We start from the raw sequence: 23843 nt of genomic DNA, 5'->3' as shown, positions 1-23843 counted from the left end.
AATGGTGAAACCCTGTCTCTACTAAAATTAGCCAGTCATGATGGCAGGTGCCTGTAATCCCAGCTACTTGGGTGGCTGAGACAGGAGAATCACTTGAATCTGGGAAACAGTGGTTGTAGTGAGCTGAGATCTCGCCACTGCAGTCTAGCCTGGACAACTGAGCAAGACTTTGTCTCCAAAAATAGTAATAATAATGCATGTCGGTTTTTCAGTGTTCATTTTTATTCTCCTGAAAACAGAAGTCCCCTACCCTAATCTAAATTCCTGTCTGCTCCCTCCTGGCTCCCTGCGCTAACCCCTTCTCCGCCTGATCTTCCTGCTGCTCATCTTTGTCCCCTCAGAGCTATGTGTGACACAAGCCAGAACCATCATCCTAATGAGCAAATTCCTCAAGTCCTTATTCTGCCCTGTACAGTCCAGCTCAGTTCTCTGTCTGGTCTCCCCTAGACTATGCCACATCCCTTCTTGCCTGAGAACTTTTACACCTGCACCTCCCTCTGCCTGGAATGTTTCCCACTCCTATGTGTCCTCAATGCCCACCCCCAAGCCTCACTAAATCCTACTTACACTCAGAGTTTCCATTTAAATATTACCGCCCAGGTGAGCAGCTTTCGTTGACTCCCATCTGTGCATGTAATTAGATGAGGTCTCCCCAAGATGTGCTCTCTCATACAGAGCACTCTGGACTCAGAATTTACACCTGAAGTTGTAATGAACTTGTTTCCCCTACTGTTGGCTCTTTGAAAGTAAGGCTCATTTTTAAAGTTGTATCCCCAGGACCTAGTGTAGTTCCTAACTCAAAGTAGGCACTCACTCATAGTCGTTTACTCCATCTTTTTTTTTTTTTTTTTTCCTCTTTTTTCCTCAGATGAGATTTTACTATATTGCTTGGGCCAGAGTGCAGTGGCTATTCACAGGTGCAATCATAATGTACTATAGCCTCAAACTGTTGGGCTCAAGGGATCCTCCCGCATAGCTGGGACTGCAGGTACATGCCACTGTGCCCGGCTACTCTCTTAGTCTTGACTATGTCTTGTTTTTTGTTTTTTGTTTTTTGTTAGGATAGCGTCCTAAGAATGGCATTACTGGGTTAATAGGTATGAACATTAGATCTTTAGTACATACAGTTGAATTGCTTTTCATAAAACCATATACCTTTTTATATTCCCACCAATACTGTCTCACTGAGTATTAACTTATTTTCATCTTTGCTAATATGATCATCCAAAGTGTGGGGCAGGGGGTGGCTCAAATGTCTGAGTCATGGAAACAAGGCTAGACCAAGCCCCTTGATCTAGTTATTCCAGGCAAGCCTACATGACATTGTGTACTTGAAGGCTGCTGGGCTCTCAGGTTTTTCAGCCTTAGCAGGCTGAAGACAACAGGGAAGACAGCTTGTCTTATCTGTTAGTAGTTTTCCACACTGGAGTAACATGGCCAGCATGGTACCTGTAAGAGAGGACTCTGCTTGCCGGAGCCACATCCAGCTGTCCAAATGTATGTAATTACCATTTATCATTTAAACATATGACAGCTCCATCAAAGGAGGGCAATGTGTAGTCTGGCAGAGGATAGAATGGGATTAAACAAGAATGGCTTCTTTTATTTAAGATCAATGAAAATACAAGAGGGAAGATTACTTTGCTTACCATACCCTCTCACCTGCTGTAAGTTGTTCTGCCTTTAGGTCCTTGCCCTATTCCTAGACTATTGGAGGTTGTCCTTTTTTCTAGAATCTCCATATATGAGTTGAATTTTTCACATCAGCCATGCAGCTAATTTAGAAACATGTTGCTGGGTTGGGTGCAGTGGCTCATGCCTGAAATCCCAGCATTTTGGGAGGCTAAGGTGGGTGGATTGCTTGAACATAGGACTTCGAAACCAACCTGAACAACATGGCAAAGCCCCATCTTTACAAAAAATACAAAAATTAGGCATGGCAACGTGCACCTGTAGTCCCAGCCACTCAGGAGGCTGATGTGGGCGGATCACTTGAGCCTGGGAGGTAGAGGCTATGGTGAGCAGAGATCGTGCCACTGCACTGTCCAGCCTAGGTGACAGAGTGAGATCCTGTCTCAAAACTAAAAAGTAAATAGAAACATGTTGCTCTGAATTCTGTGTCCAACTCACAATCAGCAATTTCCTTTATCTCACTTTTTAACTTATTTCCTCTTGATTTACATACACAGTTCCCTTAGCTCATAACCATTTCTGAGAGCCAGGACCATGCCTTGTATTCTTATTCCCTTTTCAGCTTCCTAACACAATGCTTTCAGTATAGTAGACACTTGAACATTAACTAAAATGCAATTCAAAGGGGACAGCTACCGCAAATCATTGTGACAGTCTAGTCATAATGATTTAAAAACCTGAGATTACAGATCTTTTAATAGGAAAGAGTAGGACTGGATGTGGTGGCTCATGCCTGTAGTTCCAGCACTTTGGGAGGATGAGATAGAAGGATCCTTGACACCAGGAGTTCCCAGACCATCCTGGGCAACATGGTGAGACCCCGCCTCCACAAAAAATTTAAAAAATAAGCCAGCCATAGTGGCTTGCACCTGTAGTCCCAGCTACCTGTGGGAAAATCTGAGTTGGGAGGATCACTTGAGCCTGGGAAGTCAAGGCTGCAGTGGGCTGTGATTATGCCACTGCACTGCAGCCTGGGCCACAGAGCGAGACCCTGTCTCAAATTTTGAAAAAGTAGTTACCAGAACAATTGTTTGGCTCTTTTATAATTTTATCCTCCCAACTAATTGGTAGAATTTGGATACTTTCTGGCCCATAACAAATGTTATTTTATATAATGGAACATCTCCTTAATGCATTCCAAAGGATATATACAGTTGATTTTAGGCTAATTTCAGTCTGGGTCCTGGTAGAGAACACATGACATACTTAAATTGGCTAATGAGGGGATTTTAACAATGAGATTCTTTGCAAAATGTTGACCTTGACCAGGAACCTCCACAGACGGTGACCCCTCCCAACTCAGCCCACCTGGGATGAGTCTGACTTGTGTCCCAGCCTACCTGTGTTAACTAGCTTGTACCTACATTCGGAAGTTCCCAAACCCCGTCCCGTGTCCAAGAAGAATGAGGTTACACTGACAATTTGAAGGGTAAAGTGGGTGGAGAAGAATTTTACTGAGCGGTGAACAGCTCTCAGAAGGGGAGAGGGTGGTGATTCTCCACCCCTCCAGTCTGGTGGTTTCTCTCCCAGTGTGGCTGGGTCAGGGGTTTTGTGAGCTTGCAAAGAAAGGCTAAAGCAAAGGCACCACTCAAAGGTGGGCATGGCAATGTAGAAAATCAATTAGGGGAAAGGGTAGGTATATGTAAACTAGGTGAAGGGTTGGAATCAATTAGAGCAAAGTGTACCAAATGGGAAGACGGGTTCTCAGTCTGGTCCATGGATTTGACTTTCGGTGTGGCTTTCAGGCTTTAACTTGTCTTTGGCTTAGGGATGGCGTTTCCCTGGGCACCCACTCCTGTGAGGCATTTGTCTCCTGACGCTGTCAGTGTGGGCGAAGTTGCTCTAGAAACCACAGGGGATGGTGCAGTGTCCACAGCTGGTAACCAGGTTACCACCATGAGGCCTAAGATGGGGAGAAGGAAGTGGGAGGAGTTGCCAAAACCTGAAGGAGGAAAAGACTCACTTTCAAGTGGGGGTCCAAGGCAGTCCACAAACACTCCCAGGGTGGGAGCTGGGAGAATGAATGCCCTGACCTGAGCCTCCCTTTCTCTGATCTTTCTGCAGGTCTCCCCATTGATTAACGGCCTTGGGAGCCAGAGAGTGAGGGAGCCTGTTGATATGGTTCTTCAGATCCAGAAAGAGCAGTCCAGACACAGTAGCCCACGCCTGTAATCCCAGCACTTTGGGAGGTCGAGGTGGTTGGGTCACTTGAGGTCAGGCGTTCAAGACCAGCCTGGCCAACATGGTGAAACCCTGGCTCTACTAAAAAATGCAAAAATGACCAAGTGTGGTGGGAAGTGCCTATAATCCCAGCTACTTCGGATGCTGAGACAGGAGAATTGCTTGAACCCGGGAGGCGGAGGTTACAGTAAGGCGAGATTGTATCACTATACTCCAGCCTGGGTGACAGTGTGACTCTGTCTCAAAAAAAAAGGCAAGATGTCAGCAGGATAGGGAGAAACAGGTAGAGGATACCAGCACAAGATTGATGCCTATGTATCTATCTATGTTTTTGGAGACAGAGTCTCACTCTGTCGCCCAGGCTAAAATGCAGTGACACAATTTCGGCTCACTGCAACCTCCCCCTCCCAGCTTGAAGCAATTCTCCTGCCTCCTGAGTAGCTGGGACCACAGGCGCACGCCACCACACCTGGATAATTTTTTGTATTTTTAGTAGAGACAGGGTTTCACCATGTTAGCCAGGCTGGTCTTGAACTCCTGACCTCAAGTGTTCCGCCTACCTTGGCCTCCCAAAGTGCTGGGATTATAGGCATCAGCCACCTTGCCCAGACAGTATGGCAGTTTTTCTAAAGCACTTTTCAGGAAAAAAAAAATCAGTGGCCAAGAGAAAGACAGCTGAGCAGCATCTCATCACCAAGTCCTTTTGATTCTACCTCCAGAAGTACGGACTCTCTTCTCTCTCCTACACTGCCCCACCCACCTGCACCTCCTTGCAGTTCATCTCACAGACAGCCAGAGTAGCATGTGAAAAATGCAAACCTGAATGTCACTCTCAGTGACTTCTGATGATTGTAACATCTAAGTTTGAGCTTCTTGATTTGCATACTGTGGTCTTCTGCCAGACCACCCACTGGAGAGACTTTGATCTCCCTTCAAATGTCACTGGCTTTGGGAGGCTTTCTCTGACAGCCCCCACCTCCAGACTAGTTTAGATCCCTCTGTTTTCTGCTCCCTGACCCTGTCCACTAACTCAAATGCACATTTGCAGTTTGTATTGTGATTACGTGTGGAACTGTCTGCATTCGTCTCCACTCTGGAGATGGGGGTGGGGACTTGCCACTCTACCCCAGTTCCTCTTCCTCTGTCATGTGATTATAGCAGACTTGTCCTGATTTGGAACTAGCTTTTTGAGTTGAAAATTAACAGCATTCTGGTGGAAGGACCCAGCTTTGAGTTTTTCAGTCCTGTATCTATGCACATGTTGGAAATAGCTCTGTGACCATTATTGCTTTTTCTTCTTTCAGTAACATCCTCTGAGGTGGCTCTTGGGTCATAGAACGACTATAAATTGATCAGTCCTTTCAGTCACCTCTTGAATCACAAAGTCTTACGTGGAATTAAATAAACTCTGTTGTCATTAATTTTCAGGGTGGAGGTTTGAACTCCTGTTTTCTGCCTTATGCTGAAGCAGTGGAAAGCGAGTAGACCTTAGAGGCTGGAACTGATGCACAGGAACCGGTTTGCCTGTTGGCATCAGAAAACATGAGTAACGGCTGCTCCCCCAGGCCGGGGGGGGGGGGGGGGCTTTGTGTTGTGTTTTAATTTTTGAAGAGAGGAGTGTAGAATTTCATGTAAGATTAAAAGCCTCTTTTTGTTAGTGAAAGGATGAAAAGGACAGTTGCTAAATATGTGTCAGTAAAGAATTAGCTACAGTTGAGGCGCAGCACCTGTAATCCTGGGACTTTGGGAGGCCAAGGCAGGCAGATAACTTGAGCTCAGGAGTTCGAGACCAGCCTGGAACTTGGTGAAACCCTGTCTGTACTGCAAATACAGAAATTAGCCAACTTGGTGGCAGGCATATGTAATCCCAGCTACTCAGGAGGCTGAGGCAAGAGAATCACTTAAACCTGGGAGGTGGAGGTTGCAGTGAGCCGAGGTTGCACTATTGCACTCCAGCCTGGGCAACAAAAGCAAGACTCTGTCTCAAAAGAGGCCAGGCATGGTGGCTCATGCTGGTAATCCTAGCATTTTGGGAGGCTAAGGCCAGTGGATCACCTGAGGTCAGTAGTTTGAGACCAGCCTGGCCAATATGGGAAAACACTGTCTCTACTAAAAATACAAAAATTAGCCAGGTGTGGTGGTGCACGCCTAGAGTCTCAGCTACTTGAGAGGCTGAAGCAGAAGAATTGCTTGAACCTGGGAGATGGAGGTTGCAGTAAGCAGTGATTGCGCCACTGCACTCCAGCCTGTGCAACAGGAGCAAGACTCCATCTCAAAAAAAAAAAAATGAATTAGCTGCAGTCGAGATTACTTGGGTTATTTCCAGTTAGAAGTTCTGATACCATTAATAAAGATTTTTCTTTTTCTTTTTCTTTTTTTTTTTTTTTGAGATGGAGTTTAGCTCTTGTTGCCCAGGCTGGAGTGCAGTGGTGCATTCTCCGCTCACTGCAACCCCCACCTCCCGGGTTCAAGCAGTTTTCCTGCCTCAGCCACCCAAGTAGCTGGGACTACAGGTGCGCGCCACCACACCCAGCTAATTTTTTTGTATTTTTAGTAGAGACAGGGTTTCATCATGTTAACCAGGCTGGTCTCGATCTCTTGACCTGCCTTGGCCTCCCAAAGTGCTGGGATTATAGGTGTGAGCCACTGTGCCCTGCCAAGATTTTACTTTTAAGCTAAAAGAAGCTTAATTAGTTTTTTAGTTAATAGCAGCGAAATCTGGCCAAGAGAACAATCTGTCCCTCTATTTGCAAGTTGCAGAGTCTGCCATGTTCATTCCACTCACAATCCACACAGACCAAGCAGAGCTACGATGCAGACAGGGAATATAACCAAGTTCACACTTCATCTAGGACATTTTCCTAATATCTGCTAAGCTAGAGTTAAGTCGTTGTCTTTGGTGTTTGGAAGTCAGATATTTTTTGTAGAATTGATTCCTATCGTAGTACCCATAACAGCCCCGCTCCTGACATCCATCATGCTGTGATGCGCTTGGCAGCTTTCTATTCCCTAAGCTCCTTGGAAGGGGTGTCTATTTTACCCTCAGTTCACCTAGCTCAGGGCTTGGTATTTTTCTGGTACAGGTCATCATATGATTGTTGAATTTTTCAAGTATACAGACTTTTCTAGAAACTTCTTGATCTCTCTGTGTATGTGTCGGTCTCTTTCTGCCCCCTGCGCCTTCCTCTTCTCCCTACTTCTGCAGTTGAAATTCTGACATTCCAAGAGCATCAGCTCCGCCAAATAGGACTTTGACTTGTCACAAAACACAAGACAGTAATTTCGAATGGAAACTTTTTGTACCCCTTTGGTAGAAGTTTATTTTGAGGTATTGTCTATGCATTTAGGTTTCACTGCCTCCAGATTTATCTGGGTGGAGTAATAGCACATAAGTGTGAACTACCTTCCTGTTTGTTAAAAATATCATGAGCAATTTTTCTTGATGATAAGAGGTCAACTAAAGAGGTCGATGAGCATATCCTATTTATTTTTTGAGTACTAAAATACCTCTCAGAGAAAGAAATATCCTGTAATTTGGTTAGTAATCTTAATTGTTCATCTTCTAACATGTATGAACATTATAAAGAAATTTTTTTTAATGTGTGAATGGTCCTGGTCTCTTAATGTGATCATTTTTCGCCCTCCATCAACCTAGTTGCTGGTCAGTGGGTGAATCAGAAAGTTCAAGGTCTTCCAGGTGTGTTTCATAAAAATTTTGCTGGAAGAGTTGTAGCTATTAAAATTACCACCCTGCAGAAGTCTGTCACAAGTCAGACAGGCAGACTGAATCAGAATTAGACATCACATTGCCAGGAAGTGCCCCATCCTGAGAGGGATTAGTAGGACATGTATAGAAACAGAATTGCACCTCTTCTCTCCTTAGTCCAGACCCCTTTATCCCTGTCGTACTGAAAGTTCCCTTCTTCACCCACCCACCCCCACTCCTTCCCAAGCTTAGACTTTTTTTTTTTTTTTTTTTTTTTTTGAGACAAGGTCTCTGTCACCCAGGCTGGAGTGCAGTGGTGCAATCACAGCTCACTGCAAGCCTCGACTTCCCAGGTTCAAGCAATCCTCCCACCTCAGCCTCCTGAATAGTTGGGACTACAGGTGCACACCCCCATGCCAGGCTAATTGTTTAATGTTTTGTAGAGACAGGGTCTCCCTGTACCCCCAGGCTGGTCTCAAATTCCTAGGCTCAAGGCATACTCCCACCTTGGCCTCCTAGAGTACTGAAATTACAGGTGTGAGCCATTGTACCCAGCCTACATCTTTTTATCTTACACAGAGAGGTAGGTGGCCTTGTGGAAAGGCACTCCACATATCCTTTAGGCAGGGTGCTTATGTTACAGGAAGACTGTCTAGTTCTGTTACCTCCTTGACTTTGCTTCTCCTTGCTTGGGTCAACAAACTCATGATAGTCTTTCTAGGATCTATTTAAGAGGTCTTGTATATCACCAAGAATGTATATATTGGCTGGGTGCAGTGGCTCACGTCTGTATTCCCAGCACTTTGGGAGGTTGAGTAAGGAGTTTCACTTGAGCCTAGAATTAGAGAACAGCCTGGGCAACATATCAAGACCCCCATCTCAATTTTTTATTTAAAAAAAAAAGAGAGAGAATGTATAAATTGTTCTAGACCCAGATTGCTCTAGGACACCGAATGCATTACTTAGAACACAAGCTCCGACATGTAAGTCAGCTCCCCAACACATGCTAGATTCCATACTAAGAGCTGTGAGGAATACAAGTGAGAACTGGGTGTGGAGCCAGCTTCAGTGCTTGCGGGTTAGTCTGAGAGGGGGCCAAGTCATAGCAGCACATGGTACAAAGTAGTGATAGACGAGATATCATAAGGGATTATATTATTGACAGTAATCCTATATTATTGACAGTAATCCTCCATTAAATACTGTAAGATTGAAGCAGAGGGAAAGGTGACCAGAGTGGTTGTAAGCTCTGAACTGAATCTTGAAAGATCTAAATAGACAATGGAAAGCACAGTCAAGTGGTGGGGAGGAGAACAGTGTGTTTAGAGGTCAGTGACTTGACCAGCTGACTGCACTGCAGGGTTCATTTGGAGAAACAGTGGGTGAACAGGGCAGATAGTCAGTGATGGCCAAATTATGAAAACTGGAACACCAGACTGTATTTGCACTTACAGAAGGATACTTAAGTCTTTTTAACAGAAAAAATGGTGGTGACTAACTTTGGGGCCCTTGAGCCATATTGCTTGGACATTTGGTTGGCCCGTCTCCTGACTCACCAATGTTCCCCTTTCACACTGATCCTCACTTTGAGCAGCTACTTTTCAGAAAAGCAGCAGTTGGAAAGAAAGCAGTATTCCTGGGACACTACCCCTTCCTTCACAGGCAGAGGGAAGTATAAAGTAATGAATGATTTTTACCATGGAAAGTTGGAGTTTGGGCACTCTGTCCTCCTCCTTATCTTCTCTCCTTCTTTTTTCTTCCTTTCCTTTAAAAATATTTAAAAGATGCTAAGCCAAAACCTCTCACCATTCCATCACTAGGGGTCAGGAGATAGACTTAACTAACAAATACTCTTTATTTTTTCTTTTTTGGGTTGTTTTGTTTTTTTGAGACAGAGTGACTCTGTCACCCAGGCTGGAGTGTAGTGGCACTGTCTTTTCTCACTGCAACTTCCACCTCCTGGGTTCCAGCGATTCTCCTGCCTCAGCCTTCCGAGTAGTTGGGATTACCGGCACGGACCACCACACCCAGCTAGTTTTTGTATAGTAGAGATGGGGTTTCACCATGTTGGCCAGGTAATCTGCCTGCCTCGGCCTCCCAAAGCGTTAGGATTATAGGCGTGAGCCACTGTACCTGGCCACAAATACCCTTTGGATTCCTAGAGTTAGGTAAATAAACTCCTTTTTTAAAAGAAAATGACATAAGAAATTAAGGATTTAGGACCCCTGGTGTCCCCACAGAAATGAGGCTTCTGGGCTGGGTGCGGTGGCTCACACCTGTAATCCCAGCACTTTGGGAGGCCAAGGCGGGCAGACCACCTGAGGTCACAAGTTCAAGGCCAGCCTGACCAACATAGAGAAGCCTCATCTCTACTAAAAATACAAAATTGGGCGGCACATGCTTGTAATTCCAGCTACTCAGGAGACTGAGACAGGAGAATCACTTAAACCCAGGAGGCGGAGGTTACAGTGAACTGAGATCATGCCATTGCACCCCAGCCTGGGCAACAAGAACGAAACTCTGCCTTAAAAAGGGGGAAGAAAAGAGGCTTCTGGAAATGTTCATTTGAGATAACTTAAAGTAGCATTTCATGGCACAGATATGCTTTTGCTGAAAAGGGTAATGACATGAGGCAAAATACCCTCTTGATTTGATGCCATTACATAAACACTTTTTAAAATAAATGGGTTTTTAGGCCAGGTGCGGTGTCTCATGGCTGTAATCCCAATACTTTGGAAGGCCAAGGTGGGAGGATCACTTGAGCCCAGGAGTTTGAGACCAGCTCAAACAACATGGCAAAACCCCATCTCTACTAAAAATACAAAAATTAGCCAGGCGTGGTGGTGCACATCTGTTGTAATCCCAGCTACTTGGGAGGCTGAAGCATAAGAATTGCTTGAACTGAGGAGGAGTAGGTTGAAGTGAGCCGAGATCCCGCCACTGCACTCCAACCTGGGTAACAGAGCCAGACTCTGTCTCCAAAAAATTAATTAATTAATTATATTTAATTATTTAATAAAATAGCATTGTTTAAACACAATTTTATAAATCTACCAAAATTAGGAGGTTTGGTTATTTTGTTTTGTTTTGTTTTTTTGAGATGGAGTTTCTCTCTTTTTGCCCAGGCTAGAGTGCAGTGGTGCCATCTCAGCTCACTGTATCTCCTGGGTTCAAGCGATTCTCCTGCCTCAGCCTCTCAAGTAGCTGGGATTACAGGCACATGCCACCAAGCCCAACTAATTTTTTATATTTTTAGTAGAGATGGGGCTTCACCATGTTGGCCAGGCTGGTCTCAAACTCTTGACCTCCGGTGATCCACCTGCCTCAGCCTCCCAAAGTGCTGCGATTATAGGCATGAGCCAATGCATCCAGCCAGGAGAGGTTTTTTTGTTTTGTTTTGTTTTTTGAGATGGAGTCTCACTCTGTAGCCCAGGCTGGACTGCAGTGGCACAATCTCTGCTCACTGCAGCCTCTGCCACCTGGGTCCCTGTTCAAGCAATTCTCCCACCTCAGCTTCCCAGGTAGCTGGGATTACGGGCACAAGCCACCATGCCCAGCTTATTTTTGTGTTTTTTAGTAGAGACGGGGTTTTAGCATGTTGGCCAGTCTGGTCTTGAACTTCTGACCTCATGATCCACCCGCCTCAGCTTCCTGAAGTGCTGGGATTACAGGCGTGAGCCACTGCACCCAGCTGCAAGGAGAGTTTTAAAACTAAATAAATGCATTTCATTTCTTCTCAACTTTCTTGTTGTTAAAAGCCAAGTATATATCACCTGGCCTGGTTGGCAAAGATGCTTTTCAGGTGTTTACTGAGCTGTGGCCTTGCTGTAGTTGCAGTCATTCCAGATGGAGACTGGTCTGCTCAGCAAATATGAGAATTTTCCTCTTTGCGTTCTTGGGTGAGTAATTCAAGGTTTCTGTGGGACCAGGAACTTTAATTATTTACCTTTGCTGGTTATCTCATCACTAAAGTTCTTAATAGTTTAAATACACTGTGGGTGTTTTTTATGGTTTGGCCCATAGTATAACAGGCAGCATTGCCAAGATGTTTTTCATGTTGCAAAAAACTAACAGATGGAGGTGGTGATTGTAAAGCACTTATTTAAAATGTTAGTAATGAATCACTATAGCTTGAAACTGAGTCAGTTACCCATACTAAGGGAGGTTGAAGAGCATTCTAATAGTTTCTAATAAAATACATAATAGGTACCTGAAGAGAACTGACTTTGAGTGGCTCTCCCAATACTGTTAACCTAGCTAGGACCCTTAGAATTTGTTCTTAGGGGTTAAAGTCTTTTAAAAGCACACATGCATGTGTGTTTTCTCTTATAGGAACGTGAATTTATATAGTAGGTGTCACTAGAATTCTTGAAATTTGTCTTGAAATCATGGCAGTATTTCAATATTGCTCCTTTTGGATTGAGTGATTGATACTCAGGAGTTAGACTAGTTTTACCTGGGTTCTTTGAAGAAGTAGGGAAGCTTCACTGGCTTATGTTGCATTTCTGCACTGCAGGGACCAGCTATAACTGGTGTTTTTGTTTTTTTTACGTGTTAAGAGCTTTAAAATGTAATTCTTTCTATCATTTATGCACAAATGGTCTCACACAAATTGCTTCACAGATTGATAAAACTTTGAATAATTTTTCCCTGAAGAAATGTTGAACTTTCTGCAAGCTGTTGGAGTTGGAGCGCATGATGAAAGGCTTGATGGAACCATAACTGTACAGCATATTTCTTTTAAAAAAAGTTATGATTTCTATTTTTTATTTATTTACAGATGACTGAATATGTTAAGGCCAGAAAATATCCCCTTATTTCAAAATGCAGCAGTCTATAAACAAATACTTCCCATTTTGCTAAATGACACCTTTTTCTATAATTTGTATAGAAAATTAAGGGCAAGGGCCAGGTGTGGTGGCTCTTGCCTGTTATCCCAGCACTTTGGGAGGCCGAGGCAGGTGGATCACCTGAGGTCAGGAGTTTGAGACCACCCTGGCCAACATGGCAAAACCTCATCTCTACTAAAAATACAAAAAAATTAACTGTGCCTGATGATGGCCATCTGTAATCCCAGCTACACGGGAGGCTGAGGCAGGAGAATCGCTTGAACCTGGGAGGTGACAGTTGCAGTAAGCCGACATTATGCCATTGTACTCCAGCCTGTGTAACAAGAACAAAACTCGTCTCAAAAAAAAGAAAAATTTAATATCATTATAGTTCAGTGAATTTTCACAAACAGAACACACCCAGGTCAGGAAATGTAAGATATAAACAGTACCTCCAGAGTTCCTTAATGGCCCCTTCCATTGACGTACATATATATATTTTTTGAAATGAATATAAACTCCAAGATTTTATTGTCTTCATAATAAAACTAAAGATGACACGTAGAACTGTATCACTTGGCCCTTCTCTTCTCATCTCCTCCCAGTTCAGAATGCTTGCATCTTTTGTGTGTGTGTGTGTGTGTGTGTGTGTGTGTGTGCGCTTGCATCTTTTAATAGCCAGCATTCTCTTAGATCTGCAGTTGGGCTCAGCGCACTCAAGCTTTTAGCACAAACTTCTTTGTAGTTTTAGCCTTTTTCCGGAAAATCAGCTTAGCCTGCCCACCATAGCCACTCTGCTTCCTGTCATAACACCACTTTCCCTGGTCATACAGAGAATCCTTGCCCTTCTTGTACTATCTCACTTTGTGGGGTTGGTGCTTGCCACACTTCTCACAGAAAGTCTGGTATGTTTTAGGAACGTTGATCATGTTTTCATGAGTGCTATCGTCACAAAAAGGGCTTGTATATTTTTAATTCTTCTGTATAAAGCTCACTTCATTTTTCATCTCTTAAACTTCTTCCTGATTTGGGTTCTTAACATTATTTTCAGTCTCTGCAAAAAAAAGCAAAAAGAACTCGCTGCCCTGAAACTTGTCTCTTCCTTTCATAATCTCATCTCTTGATCAATCTTCCGTTAAACCAAAGTGTCTTGTGTGGCTACAAAGTCATAACTCGAGGGAATATGGGGGTTGGAATAGAAAATGCAGCTGTGGGGTAGTAACTAAAAACATTCCTTGGAGATTTCAAAGCTGAAGGAACTTTGGTTATGAGCTCACCTGTGGGTTTGTGCAGAGGAGTGAATAAGCAAGTGAGGACACAGTGATGGGAGCAGCTTGCTTGTGCTCAGAACTCTGACCAGGCCTTTAACAATTATTTGTTGGCCAGGTGCGGTGGCTCACACCCTTAATCCCAGCACTTTGGGAGGCCAAGACAGGCAGATTACCTGAGGTCGGGAGTTCAAGACCAGTTTGACCAACATGGAGAAACCCCGTATCACTAAAAGTACAAAAATTAACCAGGTGTGGTGGCTGGCATCTGTAATCCCAGCTATTCAGGAGGCTAAGGCGGGAGAATCACTTGAACTCAGGAGGCAGAGGTTGCAGTGAGCCTAGATCATGCCATTGTACTCCAGCATGGGCAATAAGAGTAAAACTACGTCTCAAAAAAAAAAAAAGAAAGAAAGAAAGAAAGAAATTAGCCTAGCATGGTCATTAATGTAGCTTTGCTAGTTGTTGATTATCTGTCATTCTTATCTACCCTTTCTTTTTTTTTTCTTCCGTTTTCAGGATGTTGCATCTCACTTTGAATGGCAGTAAACAGACAATACTCACTTTAGAGCAATCCAGCTTCTAATTGGCTGAGTACAGCATTGTTTAGCATCTTGAATAAATCACTTTGTAAAGAATTTTACCAGTTTCCTTTGAGAACTTTGTTATGTAGTATAGATTACCACTGTACTAGCCAACATTTTCCTGTGCCATTTTGGGTTTGTCTTCACATTTCTGTTTTATCTTTTACCAACTTTCTGCCTTCTGCCCTTTGCATTTTGTGGTAAGTCTTGAATTCGTAGGGAGACTTCCACAGCGTACCTGATTCTGTTCTGCTGTATATACACGAGTTCCCCCTTACCCACGGCCAATTGCAGTCTGACATATAATATATTTCGGCCAACTGCAGTGGCTCACACCTGTAATCTCAACATTTAGGTAAGCTGAGGCAGGAGGATACTTGAGCCAAGGAGTTCAAGACCAGCCTGGGCAACATGGCAAATGCCTGTAGTCCCAGGTACTCAGGAGGCTGAGATGGAAGGATCACTTGAGCCCAGGAAGTCGAGATGCCATGAGCCATGATGGCACCACTGTACTCCAGCCTGGGCAGCACAGCAGGACCCTTTCTCAAGAAAAAAAAGATATTTTGAGAGAGAGAGAACACATTCACATAACTTTTTATTACAGTATATTGTTACAACTTTCATTTTACACTTTTTGAATATAGAGACAGGGTCTCACTATGTTGCCCAGACTGGTCTTAAACTCCTGAGCTAAAGTAATCCTCCCACCTTAGCCTCCCAAACTCTCAGGATTGCAGGTTTGAGCCACCACACATGCTCTGTTACGAGTTTTCTATTTTATCATTAATCTCTTACTGTACCTAATTTATAAATTAAACTTATCGGTAGGACTGGCATGGTGGCTCACACCTATAATTCCAGCACTTTGGGAGGCTGAAGCAGGAAAATCCCTTGAGTTTAGGAGTTCAAGACTAGCCCTGGCGAAATAAATAAAAATCCAAAAAGTAATAAACTTATAGGTATATGTTTAGTGTAGGAAAAAGCACAGCCTATCTAGAGTCTTGTAGTGTCCACAGTTTCAGGCACCCACTGGAGGTCTCGAAATGTATCCATCATGATAAGGAGGACTGCTGTATTCCTCTACACATTACAGTATCATGGCCTGGCCTGGCCGTGTACCATGTTTCAAGAGGCAGCATTGGAAAGAACGATCATTGGGAATATGAAAGTCTGGGTATGATGTTAGCTCTGTGGAGTCACTACCTAGTAACCTGGGGCAGCCATTGGTCTATTTTTACATCAGTTATGGTCATTTTTTTACATCAGTGGTTCAGTTATAGGATTTCAAGGCTTCTGCCTGAATTGTACTGGTTGAGATGCTTCCAGCACTATCTAACTTTTCTCTTCTTTTTCTTGATTTTTGAGATGGAGTTTTGCTTTCGTTGCCCAAGCTAGAGTGCAATGCATGATCTCAGCTCACTGCAGTCTCCACCTCCCAGGTTCAAGTGATTCTCCTGCCTCAGCCTCCCAAGTAGCTGGGATTGCAGGCACACACCACCACGCCCAGCCAATTTTTTGTATTTTTAGTAGAAACAGGGTTTCACCATGTTAGCCAGGCTGGTCTCGAACTCCTGACCTTAGATGATCCACCTGCCTCAGCCTCCCACATTTGGGTTACTGAACTGAGTAGGATTTGCCATGCTTTTTCTTGAAAATAGTTTTTTCATCCAGGGGCATATGGTTGTCCTCACAAGCAACAGTGTTCTGGAGCTGTTTGGTGGTGGGTGACCCATACTTGCAATAATCTAGAGAAGCTATGAGGGGATCGCAGGACTCTATCACTGTAGATTCTGGAGGGTGGTTGGAAGATCTCTAGAAAAGTCTAATAAAAGGTTCTGTTGCTGCTCAGTTCTACTGTGACACCTCTCTCTCCCAGAGAGCAGACTTAGTCTTTGTCAGGTTCCCTTATTCTCCTATTTGCCATTTTTCCAGAACCTCCTCTCCAGGTTTCTTAGAAAAACAAACCAAAAAACTTGGCTGGGCACAGTGGCTCATGGCTGTAATCCCAGCAATTTCGGAGGCCAAGATGGGCAGATAACCTGAGGCCAGGAGTTTGAGACCAGCCTGGCCAACATGGTGAAACCCTGTCTCTACTAAAAATACAGGTGACATGGCATGCATTCTCCGCCTTGTGGTTTCAGGTGATTCTCCCACCTCAGTCTCCCGAGTAGCTGTAATCCCAGCTACTCGGGAGGCTGAGGTGGGAGAATCACTTGAACCCACGAGGCAGAGGTTACAGTGAGCCAAGATTGTGCCACTGCACTCCAGCCTGGGCAACAGAACAAGAGTCTGTCTCAAAAAACAACAAAAACAAAAACTAATACTTGCCATTCTTATTTCTCCTTCCTTACTGAGGATTTCATTTTAGGTGTTTGGGAGCCTGATTTTTCATTTTCAGATAATTTTTTTTTTTAATTTTAACAGAGTTTAACATAATGCCTGTTGTTTGAAGTTACAAGAAGTCATATCCATATAACTGATAATACTTCAAATGAAACCTTTCACAAACAAACTTAAAAGACAGCATAATTGTCTCGTAGCTACCTTTTTAAAGGGAAAAGGAGCCGGGCGCGGTGGCTCACACCTGTAATCCAGCACTTTGGGAGGCTGAGGTGGGCTGATCGCCTGAGGTCAGAAGTTTGAGAACAGGCTGACCAACATGGAGAAACCCCCATCTCTACTAAAAATACAAAATTAGCCAGGCGTGATGGTGGCATGCCTGTAATCCCAGCTACTCGGGAGGCTGAAGCAGGAGAATCGCTTGAACCTGGGAGGCAGAGGTTGCAATGAGCCGAGATCACACCATTGCACTCCAGCCTGGGCAACAAGAATGAAACTCTGTCTCAAAAATAAATAAAATAAAAGGGAAAAGGAAATGATTGGGTTTTTTCCTTATTTCTTTTCAGGTTTTGAATGAAGAATGTGATCAGAACTGGTACAAGGCAGAGCTTAATGGAAAAGACGGCTTCATTCCCAAGAACTACATAGAAATGAAACCACATCCGTAAGTTGAGCTCCATTAGTCTTGCAAGGGTTGGACCCATCTGCTTGTTTCAAACCCTCTTTTTAAATTTGAGATCACTGGGATGGATGTTGTACCTTTTATTCACATTTCTAGGGAATAATAAAGGATATTGATTGTGTATGTTAATAGTACATAATAATAATGTATAATAGTCAATAATATTCTATGTTCTAGATTGGAATGACTGTCAACGATCTTCAAAACTAAAACGGTAGTTTTGCAGGTCCATAATTCTTTTTCTGTTAAATATGTCTCAGGGCCAGATGTGTTTCATCACTCTGTATTTTTTTTTAGTTTTAGAAAAGGTACTTACATGATTTTGTGTTTATTAAGTGCTTTTCCTATGGGACGGCACTTCATATCTTTGTATCCCAGAGCGCAGTGCTTGGCATCTACTAGTTCTCAATAAATGTTTATCCCTCCATCTTAGTGTTCCTACTTAGAAGAGAACAAAATATGCTCTCCTCCCAGCTGCTGCGAGCAGCAAATATTTTTAATTTTTTTTCAGAAGCTACCCCTACTGTGATTTATATTGATCGCGACATAGTGGGACACTGGGAGCCCCTGCAGACCGCTGTCCTCCCACCCTCGCTCACCCCTCATTCACAGGCCCTGCTTTTAGCGCAGAAGCAGTTGTTGGCTTGCCTTGCCAGTATGTCAGGAGCTGAGGCTTTCCACACTCAGACCAGAGTGCCACTGGACGTTGTCTGCTTGCTTTTACACCAGCTGGTAGCAGAGACTTTGAGGTGGCTGGTTGCATCTTGAGTGGGAGGGACCCATTGGATCACAGCACATCCTTCCCAGGTCCCATATAAGCCACATCATTTGTGCACTTCTGTTTCCTTCAGTCATCCGCAAAATAAACTGTAGATCGAGGATTGGCTAAACTTTTTCTGTAGAGAGCCAGATAGCAAGTAATTTCAGCTTCGTGGGCCAAAATACATAATACAAAAACATACAGTCCTGTCAAATATTCCTTGTAAAAATTTTCTTTTAACAACTGATTAAAAATTGTAAAAAACAGTCTTAGGTTGTGGACCATATAGAAACAGATTTAGGCCAAAGGCCATCATTCGCTGGCTCCTTTATTAGATCCAAACACAACATGGACTTCAGTTCCCTTTTACTTTCATATTTTCAGATTGAAAGGGAATTCAGCAGAACATTATGCTGTACTTCTTATATGAAATGCCTGTGGCTCTGTATTCTTATTTTTCTTCAGAGTGTTTCGGGTAAGACAGGCATTTAAATCTGACTGTTGAGGAAAAATAGGAAAGGCCACCACCATCCATGGAAAGTTGTAGTTATTGACAGACTGACTGGGACAGTCACTCCCTTGCCTTGACCTTTTGCTCCCACTGTGAAGAACTTTAGAAGAAGAATTGGTTGAGAAGCGCCCAGCACAGGCTCAGCTGTGTTGTTATATGCAGACTCTGGCCAAAGGGTGAGCCACTCTGAGCTCTGAAAAGGAAAGTTACAACTTAAAACCCCTTATTTATTCAGGTCTGTCTACCATATTGCTAACAAAGACCATGTTTGTGCCTATGTGGGGTATGGCCTTGCAGATGTAGTTCCATTGTATAGGGCTGCTCTTTGGCTGGATGTTCATAGGTATAGGGTCAGGGTCACTACTAGGCCTTTTCTTCCCCATCCTACCACCTCCTGGGGTTTTTCTTGGGGGTGGGGGCGGCAGGGAAAAGGAAAGTCTAAAATGGAGCACCATCTCAACTAATGCAGTATTTGAGTTAAAAAATTAGACACTACGATTGTTGGCATTAGTGCCGTAGCATCAATTGTACATGCTTGAGGAGTGGATCCAAATATGTGCTTTTCATATTAAATGTGTATGGATGGGAGCCTGTGGGATGTAGTAAAGAATTATACTGGAAAATTAGCCTTTTCCCCGCAACCCCTTAGCTTTCTTCCTTGCTATTTCTGTTGTATAAGCCCATCTTTCTTCTTTTTTGTTTATTTTGTTTTGTTTTGTTTTGAGATGGAGTGTTGCCCTGTTGCCCAGGCTGGAGTGCAGTGGTGCGATCTCCGCTCACTGCAACCTCTGCCTCCTGGGTTCAAGTGATTCTCCTGCCTTGGCCTCCTGAGTAGCTGGGAATACAGGCGCACAGCACCACTCCTGGCTAATTTTTGTATTTGTAGTAGAGACAAGATGTCACCATGTTGGCCAGGCTGGTCTCGAACTCCTGGCCTCAAGTGATTCACCCACCTTGGCTTCCCATAGGCGTGCGTGAGCCACTGTGCCTGGCCAAAGCCCATCTTTTTAAAGACTTATAAAACATTTGCCCGTCGGAGATTGCAGCAAGCCAAGATCACACCACTGTACCCCAGCCTAGTCAACAAAGCAAGACTCTGTCTCAAAAAAATAAAAAATAAAACATTTATCCATAAGCATGTAGTCACATGTACATGTCATTTAAAGAAGTTCGTCAAATGTATAAGTGATATTAATGCTATAGAAATGTTTAAGTGTTTTAATAGTGATAGCTGTTCACAGGATCTTGCTCTGTTATCCAGATTGCGCTCAAGTTATCCTCCCACCTCAGTGTCCTAAGTTGCTGGGTCTATAGCTGTACACCACCATGCCAGGCTAATTTTTTATTTTTTGTAGAGGCAGGCAAGGTCTCAGCCTGGGTTGCCCAGACTGGTCTTGATCTACTGGGCTTAAGCAGTCCTCCCACCTTGGCTTCCCAAAGTGCTGGAGTTACAGGTGTGAGCCACCCCACCTGGTCCCAAATTTTATTTTTTGATCTGGGTGCTTGTAACAGGGGTATGTTTTGTTTTGCTTTGTTTTTAAATTCCAATTAGAGTACTTTTTTTTAATATGATTTATACTTCAATTTATTTTTTTAATTGAAAATAAAATTGCATTAATATTAAGCTGGGGGCAAGAAAACACAGCAGCCATATCTATGTATTTGTGTACCAGACAGAAAAGTCTGGAAACCTACGTGCTAGAACCGCCAACAGGTGCTGCCTCTGGGGAGTTTAAGGGAAGGGTGTTGCTTTTTATGTTTGCTTTACGTACATCTAGGCTATTTCAATTTATATTCATTATTTTACACCTTAAAGAGGGAAAAAACCTGCCTAGTGGCAAGATCTTGGGGGTCTAGGAAGAAAGTGAGTTTGGCTGATGAAGAAGCTTCACCCTCTCCCAGCAGTGTGGGTAGTGAAAGCTGAGGCCATCTGTGGATTTTCACTGCTGTTCCCAGTCAGATGCATGCTGCATACACTTATATTAGAAGCTCAAGGCCCCCAATATGAGAAAAGATTTAAATTGTCTCAAAACTGTTAACTGTCCTTTTATGTTTGTTTATTTAGAGATGGAGTTTTGCTCTTATTGCCCAGGCTAGAGTGTAATGGACGATCTGGGCCCACTGCAACTTCTGCCTCCCAGCTTCAAGTGATTCTCCTGCCTCAGTCTCAGGAGGAGCTGGGATTATAGGCGCCCGCCACCATGCCTGGCTAATTTTTTGTCTTTTTGGTAGAGATGAGGTTTCACTGTGTTGGCCAGGCTGGTCTCAAACTCCTGACCTCAAGTGATTCGCCCCACCTCAGTCTCCCAAAGTGCTGGGATTACAGCCTGTCCTTTTATATTTAGAGAGAATTCTGTTCTAGTGATAATGTGATACCTCTTGTGTGGCCTGATTTCTAGGCACTGCAGGCCTTAGCCCTGAGTGATTTGTAGAAGCAGGAGGATCTATGGTCCCCGCTCCTCAACAGCCTGGCAGTAGAGTATGCGAAATGAGAAAGCTTCCAGTAGGCAGACACCGGACTGTTCAGAGTTACTAAGGGCAGCTTCTCAGCATGTCCTTCCTACAGTTCACATCTTTCTGTTTGAATTTGAGTATATTATTTTAGGGACATCTTGAATATGCTTACTTATAAATAAGATATGCAAGTTAGATTTACAACTTTAATGGACTATTTGGTCCATTAAAGGACTTTTTATATTATAATTACCATATTAAATGAATGCCAATTTTCATGTAAATAGGTCTTTATTAGCTGTAAATAACTTTTGCTTTTAAAAATGATAATTAAAGATGATTTTGAGAAGAGAACATGGTTTTCACAGTTTCTCCTTCCTAATTAGTTATAGTTTTCATTTGAAGTAGCCAGGCAGTTTGACTCCAAGCTCATGTAGAAGTGTTCCTCTCCTCTTCTTCTTGATAAGCAACAGCCAGTTGCTTCACAGGTTTTCATGAATTTAGCCACTTTTTCTTCTGGCCAAGGTGAATCAGCAATTGGGAGCGGAAGAGCCTGTAACTTGCTTCAAAATTTTGAATTTTGCAGCTAGCTGCTGCACCTATGGTAAATTACAATATTTCTGGTGGCTTCTGAAAGCTGAACTCTGAGCAGTGACCCCAGAGGCAGGCCTTGAGAGAAATGCTGACCTTAGTTACTGGTGGAGGCCACTCTAAGACAGTCTGAACCTTTTGCCTTTGGGCTATTAGCAGAAGTAACCCTGCCTCCAGATCCTGGGCCTTCCAGTTTTCCTCCCCACTTTCCCTTACTCCCACTGTGGTAAAGCTGCGACCTTATCACATGGCTGCAGGAAGGGGCCAGTCTCTCGTTGGCAGTTCATCTTGTATACCAAACCCAAAGGCCTGGGCCTTTCCCCGGGTGCCTTTCTGATGAGTCAGTAAGAAGTCCAGTGGGCTTTGGCTTGTGAGGCCTGTTTGCAAATGGCTTCCTCTATAAAAAGAGTGACCCACAGTTACTGCCTTGGTGAGTTGCTTTCTGGGAAATAGAGTAGGGTAAAGACATTTGAAGGTCCATCTCTGGGGGACCTGACCAAATGTTGATATTGGGCACTGTGAGGCTGGAGGATGGGGAGGGAGGCCCCTTCCTCTGGCAAGGAGTGTTATGTTCCTCACAGTTCGAAGGCTGGATTTCCCGTTTCTTTGTGGGGAAGCAGATGTTGACCATTGCCTTCCTTCCTTAGGTGGTTTTTTGGCAAAATCCCCAGAGCCAAGGCAGAAGAAATGCTTAGCAAACAGCGGCACGATGGGGCCTTTCTTATCCGAGAGAGTGAGAGCGCTCCTGGGGACTTCTCCCTGTCTGTCAAGTAAGTATTTCCTGCTGTAGTTGCCTGGAATCCTGTCTCTGACTGATGCAAATTGTGACGCCTTCGGACAGGTGGCTGGCTACACAAAATGGTGTAGGCTTAGCCTAAACAGTATCTTCATTTCACATTAAAATCCTCATTTCTGGCTCCTCTCAAATTAGTTCTAGCAGCACTGGATGTATATTCCCCTGTGGACACAGCCTTCAGGAGGTCAGCAGCAGCTCTCTGCAGCCAGCCCAAGCCTGCCAGTTTTCCCTAGTGCGCAGCACTCCCGAGCTGCTGCCCTTCAAGGGATTCCCGCAACTCTTTCTAATGGGATAGCGGAGCGCCTGTTGGCTGCCTTGGCTTGCCTCGCTCAAGTCCACTAGCTTCAATCCACCAGCCCCATCCTAGGCCCTCACAGTCACTTAAGAAGGCTGCCACAGGGGATTTGGGGCTTGGGTTTCCCCTTTGGAAAGTTCAGATGGGTGAAGAAGGAAGTTCTGCCACCTTGGAACAATTTTGGAGAATAGAAATTAGCACTTGAAGGAAACAGTTCACACCTCATCTGTGAAGTAAGAATTTGGAATTAATTTGTTATTTCTGTGTCTTTTACTTTTTTTTTGAGATGGAGTCTCGCTCTGTCATCAGGCTGGATGGAGTACAGTGGCACAATCCCAGCTCACTGCAACCTCCACCTCCCAGGTTCAAGCGATTCTCCTGCCTCAGCCTTCTGTGTAGCTGGGATTACAGACACCCACCACCACACCTGGCTAATTCTGTATTTTTAGTAGACACCCTGTTGGTCAGGCTGGTATCAAACACCTGACCTCGTTATTCACCCACCTCGGCTTCCCAAAGTGCTGGGATTACAGGTGTGAGCCACTGTACCCCCGGATGTGTTCTTTTTCTAAAGGAAGGCATGAGAGATTCCACATGATATTAGTAATACCTTGTAAATATATTTAAGTGGAGTTAGTCTTTATTCCCAACATATGAAAAAGCCAAAATTGATATACTAAAGGGGTCTGATGAAGAGCATCTTGGGGTGGGTTTATGTAACTGAGACTGTATAAGATGAGGGGAACAAGCAGTAAATCGCTGGGTGGCAGCCAGAACCAGGAGGCAGCCACATGCTCGACTGGAGGCTGTTTGCTCAGCAGAAGCTCCCAAGCTTCCATTTGCTCAAGTAGAATCTTACTCTTTTTAATCTTTTTTTTTCTTTTTTCTTTTAATATATATAGAGATGGGGTGTCACCATGTTGGCCAGGCTGGTCTCAAACTTCTGACCTCAGGTGATCCACCCATCTCGGCCTCCCAAAATGCTGGGATTCCAGGCGTGAGCCACCGTGCCCAGCCATCTCAAGCAGAATCTTTTAAGGATTTAGTGTATTTATTGTTTTAGAAACAAAGCAGGTGTCATGACTGTCTTCAGCAACACACACCTTTGTAAAAGAGGTTCAAGAATCAACAGTCTTCAGATGTTTCTTAGTTTT

At 43.9% G+C, this 23843-nt stretch overlaps 1 protein-coding gene across 1 annotated transcript in view; it reads left to right on the top strand.

The window, feature by feature from the left end:
- The window catches only part of GRB2 (growth factor receptor bound protein 2), an 84815-nt gene that overhangs the window by 55794 nt on the left and 5178 nt on the right, over nucleotides 1-23843 (top strand). Inside the window, exons 3-4 of the mRNA XM_002748733.6 lie at nucleotides 17167-17264; nucleotides 22246-22368. Coding sequence (XP_002748779.1) covers nucleotides 17167-17264; nucleotides 22246-22368 — 221 coding nt within the window. The remainder of the gene's footprint in view (nucleotides 1-17166; nucleotides 17265-22245; nucleotides 22369-23843) is intronic.

The sequence above is a fragment of the Callithrix jacchus genome, chromosome 5 (genome assembly GCF_049354715.1).
Source record: "Callithrix jacchus isolate 240 chromosome 5, calJac240_pri, whole genome shotgun sequence".
NCBI lineage: Eukaryota > Metazoa > Chordata > Mammalia > Primates > Cebidae > Callithrix > Callithrix jacchus.
This window is presented reverse-complemented; position numbering and strand designations above follow the sequence as displayed.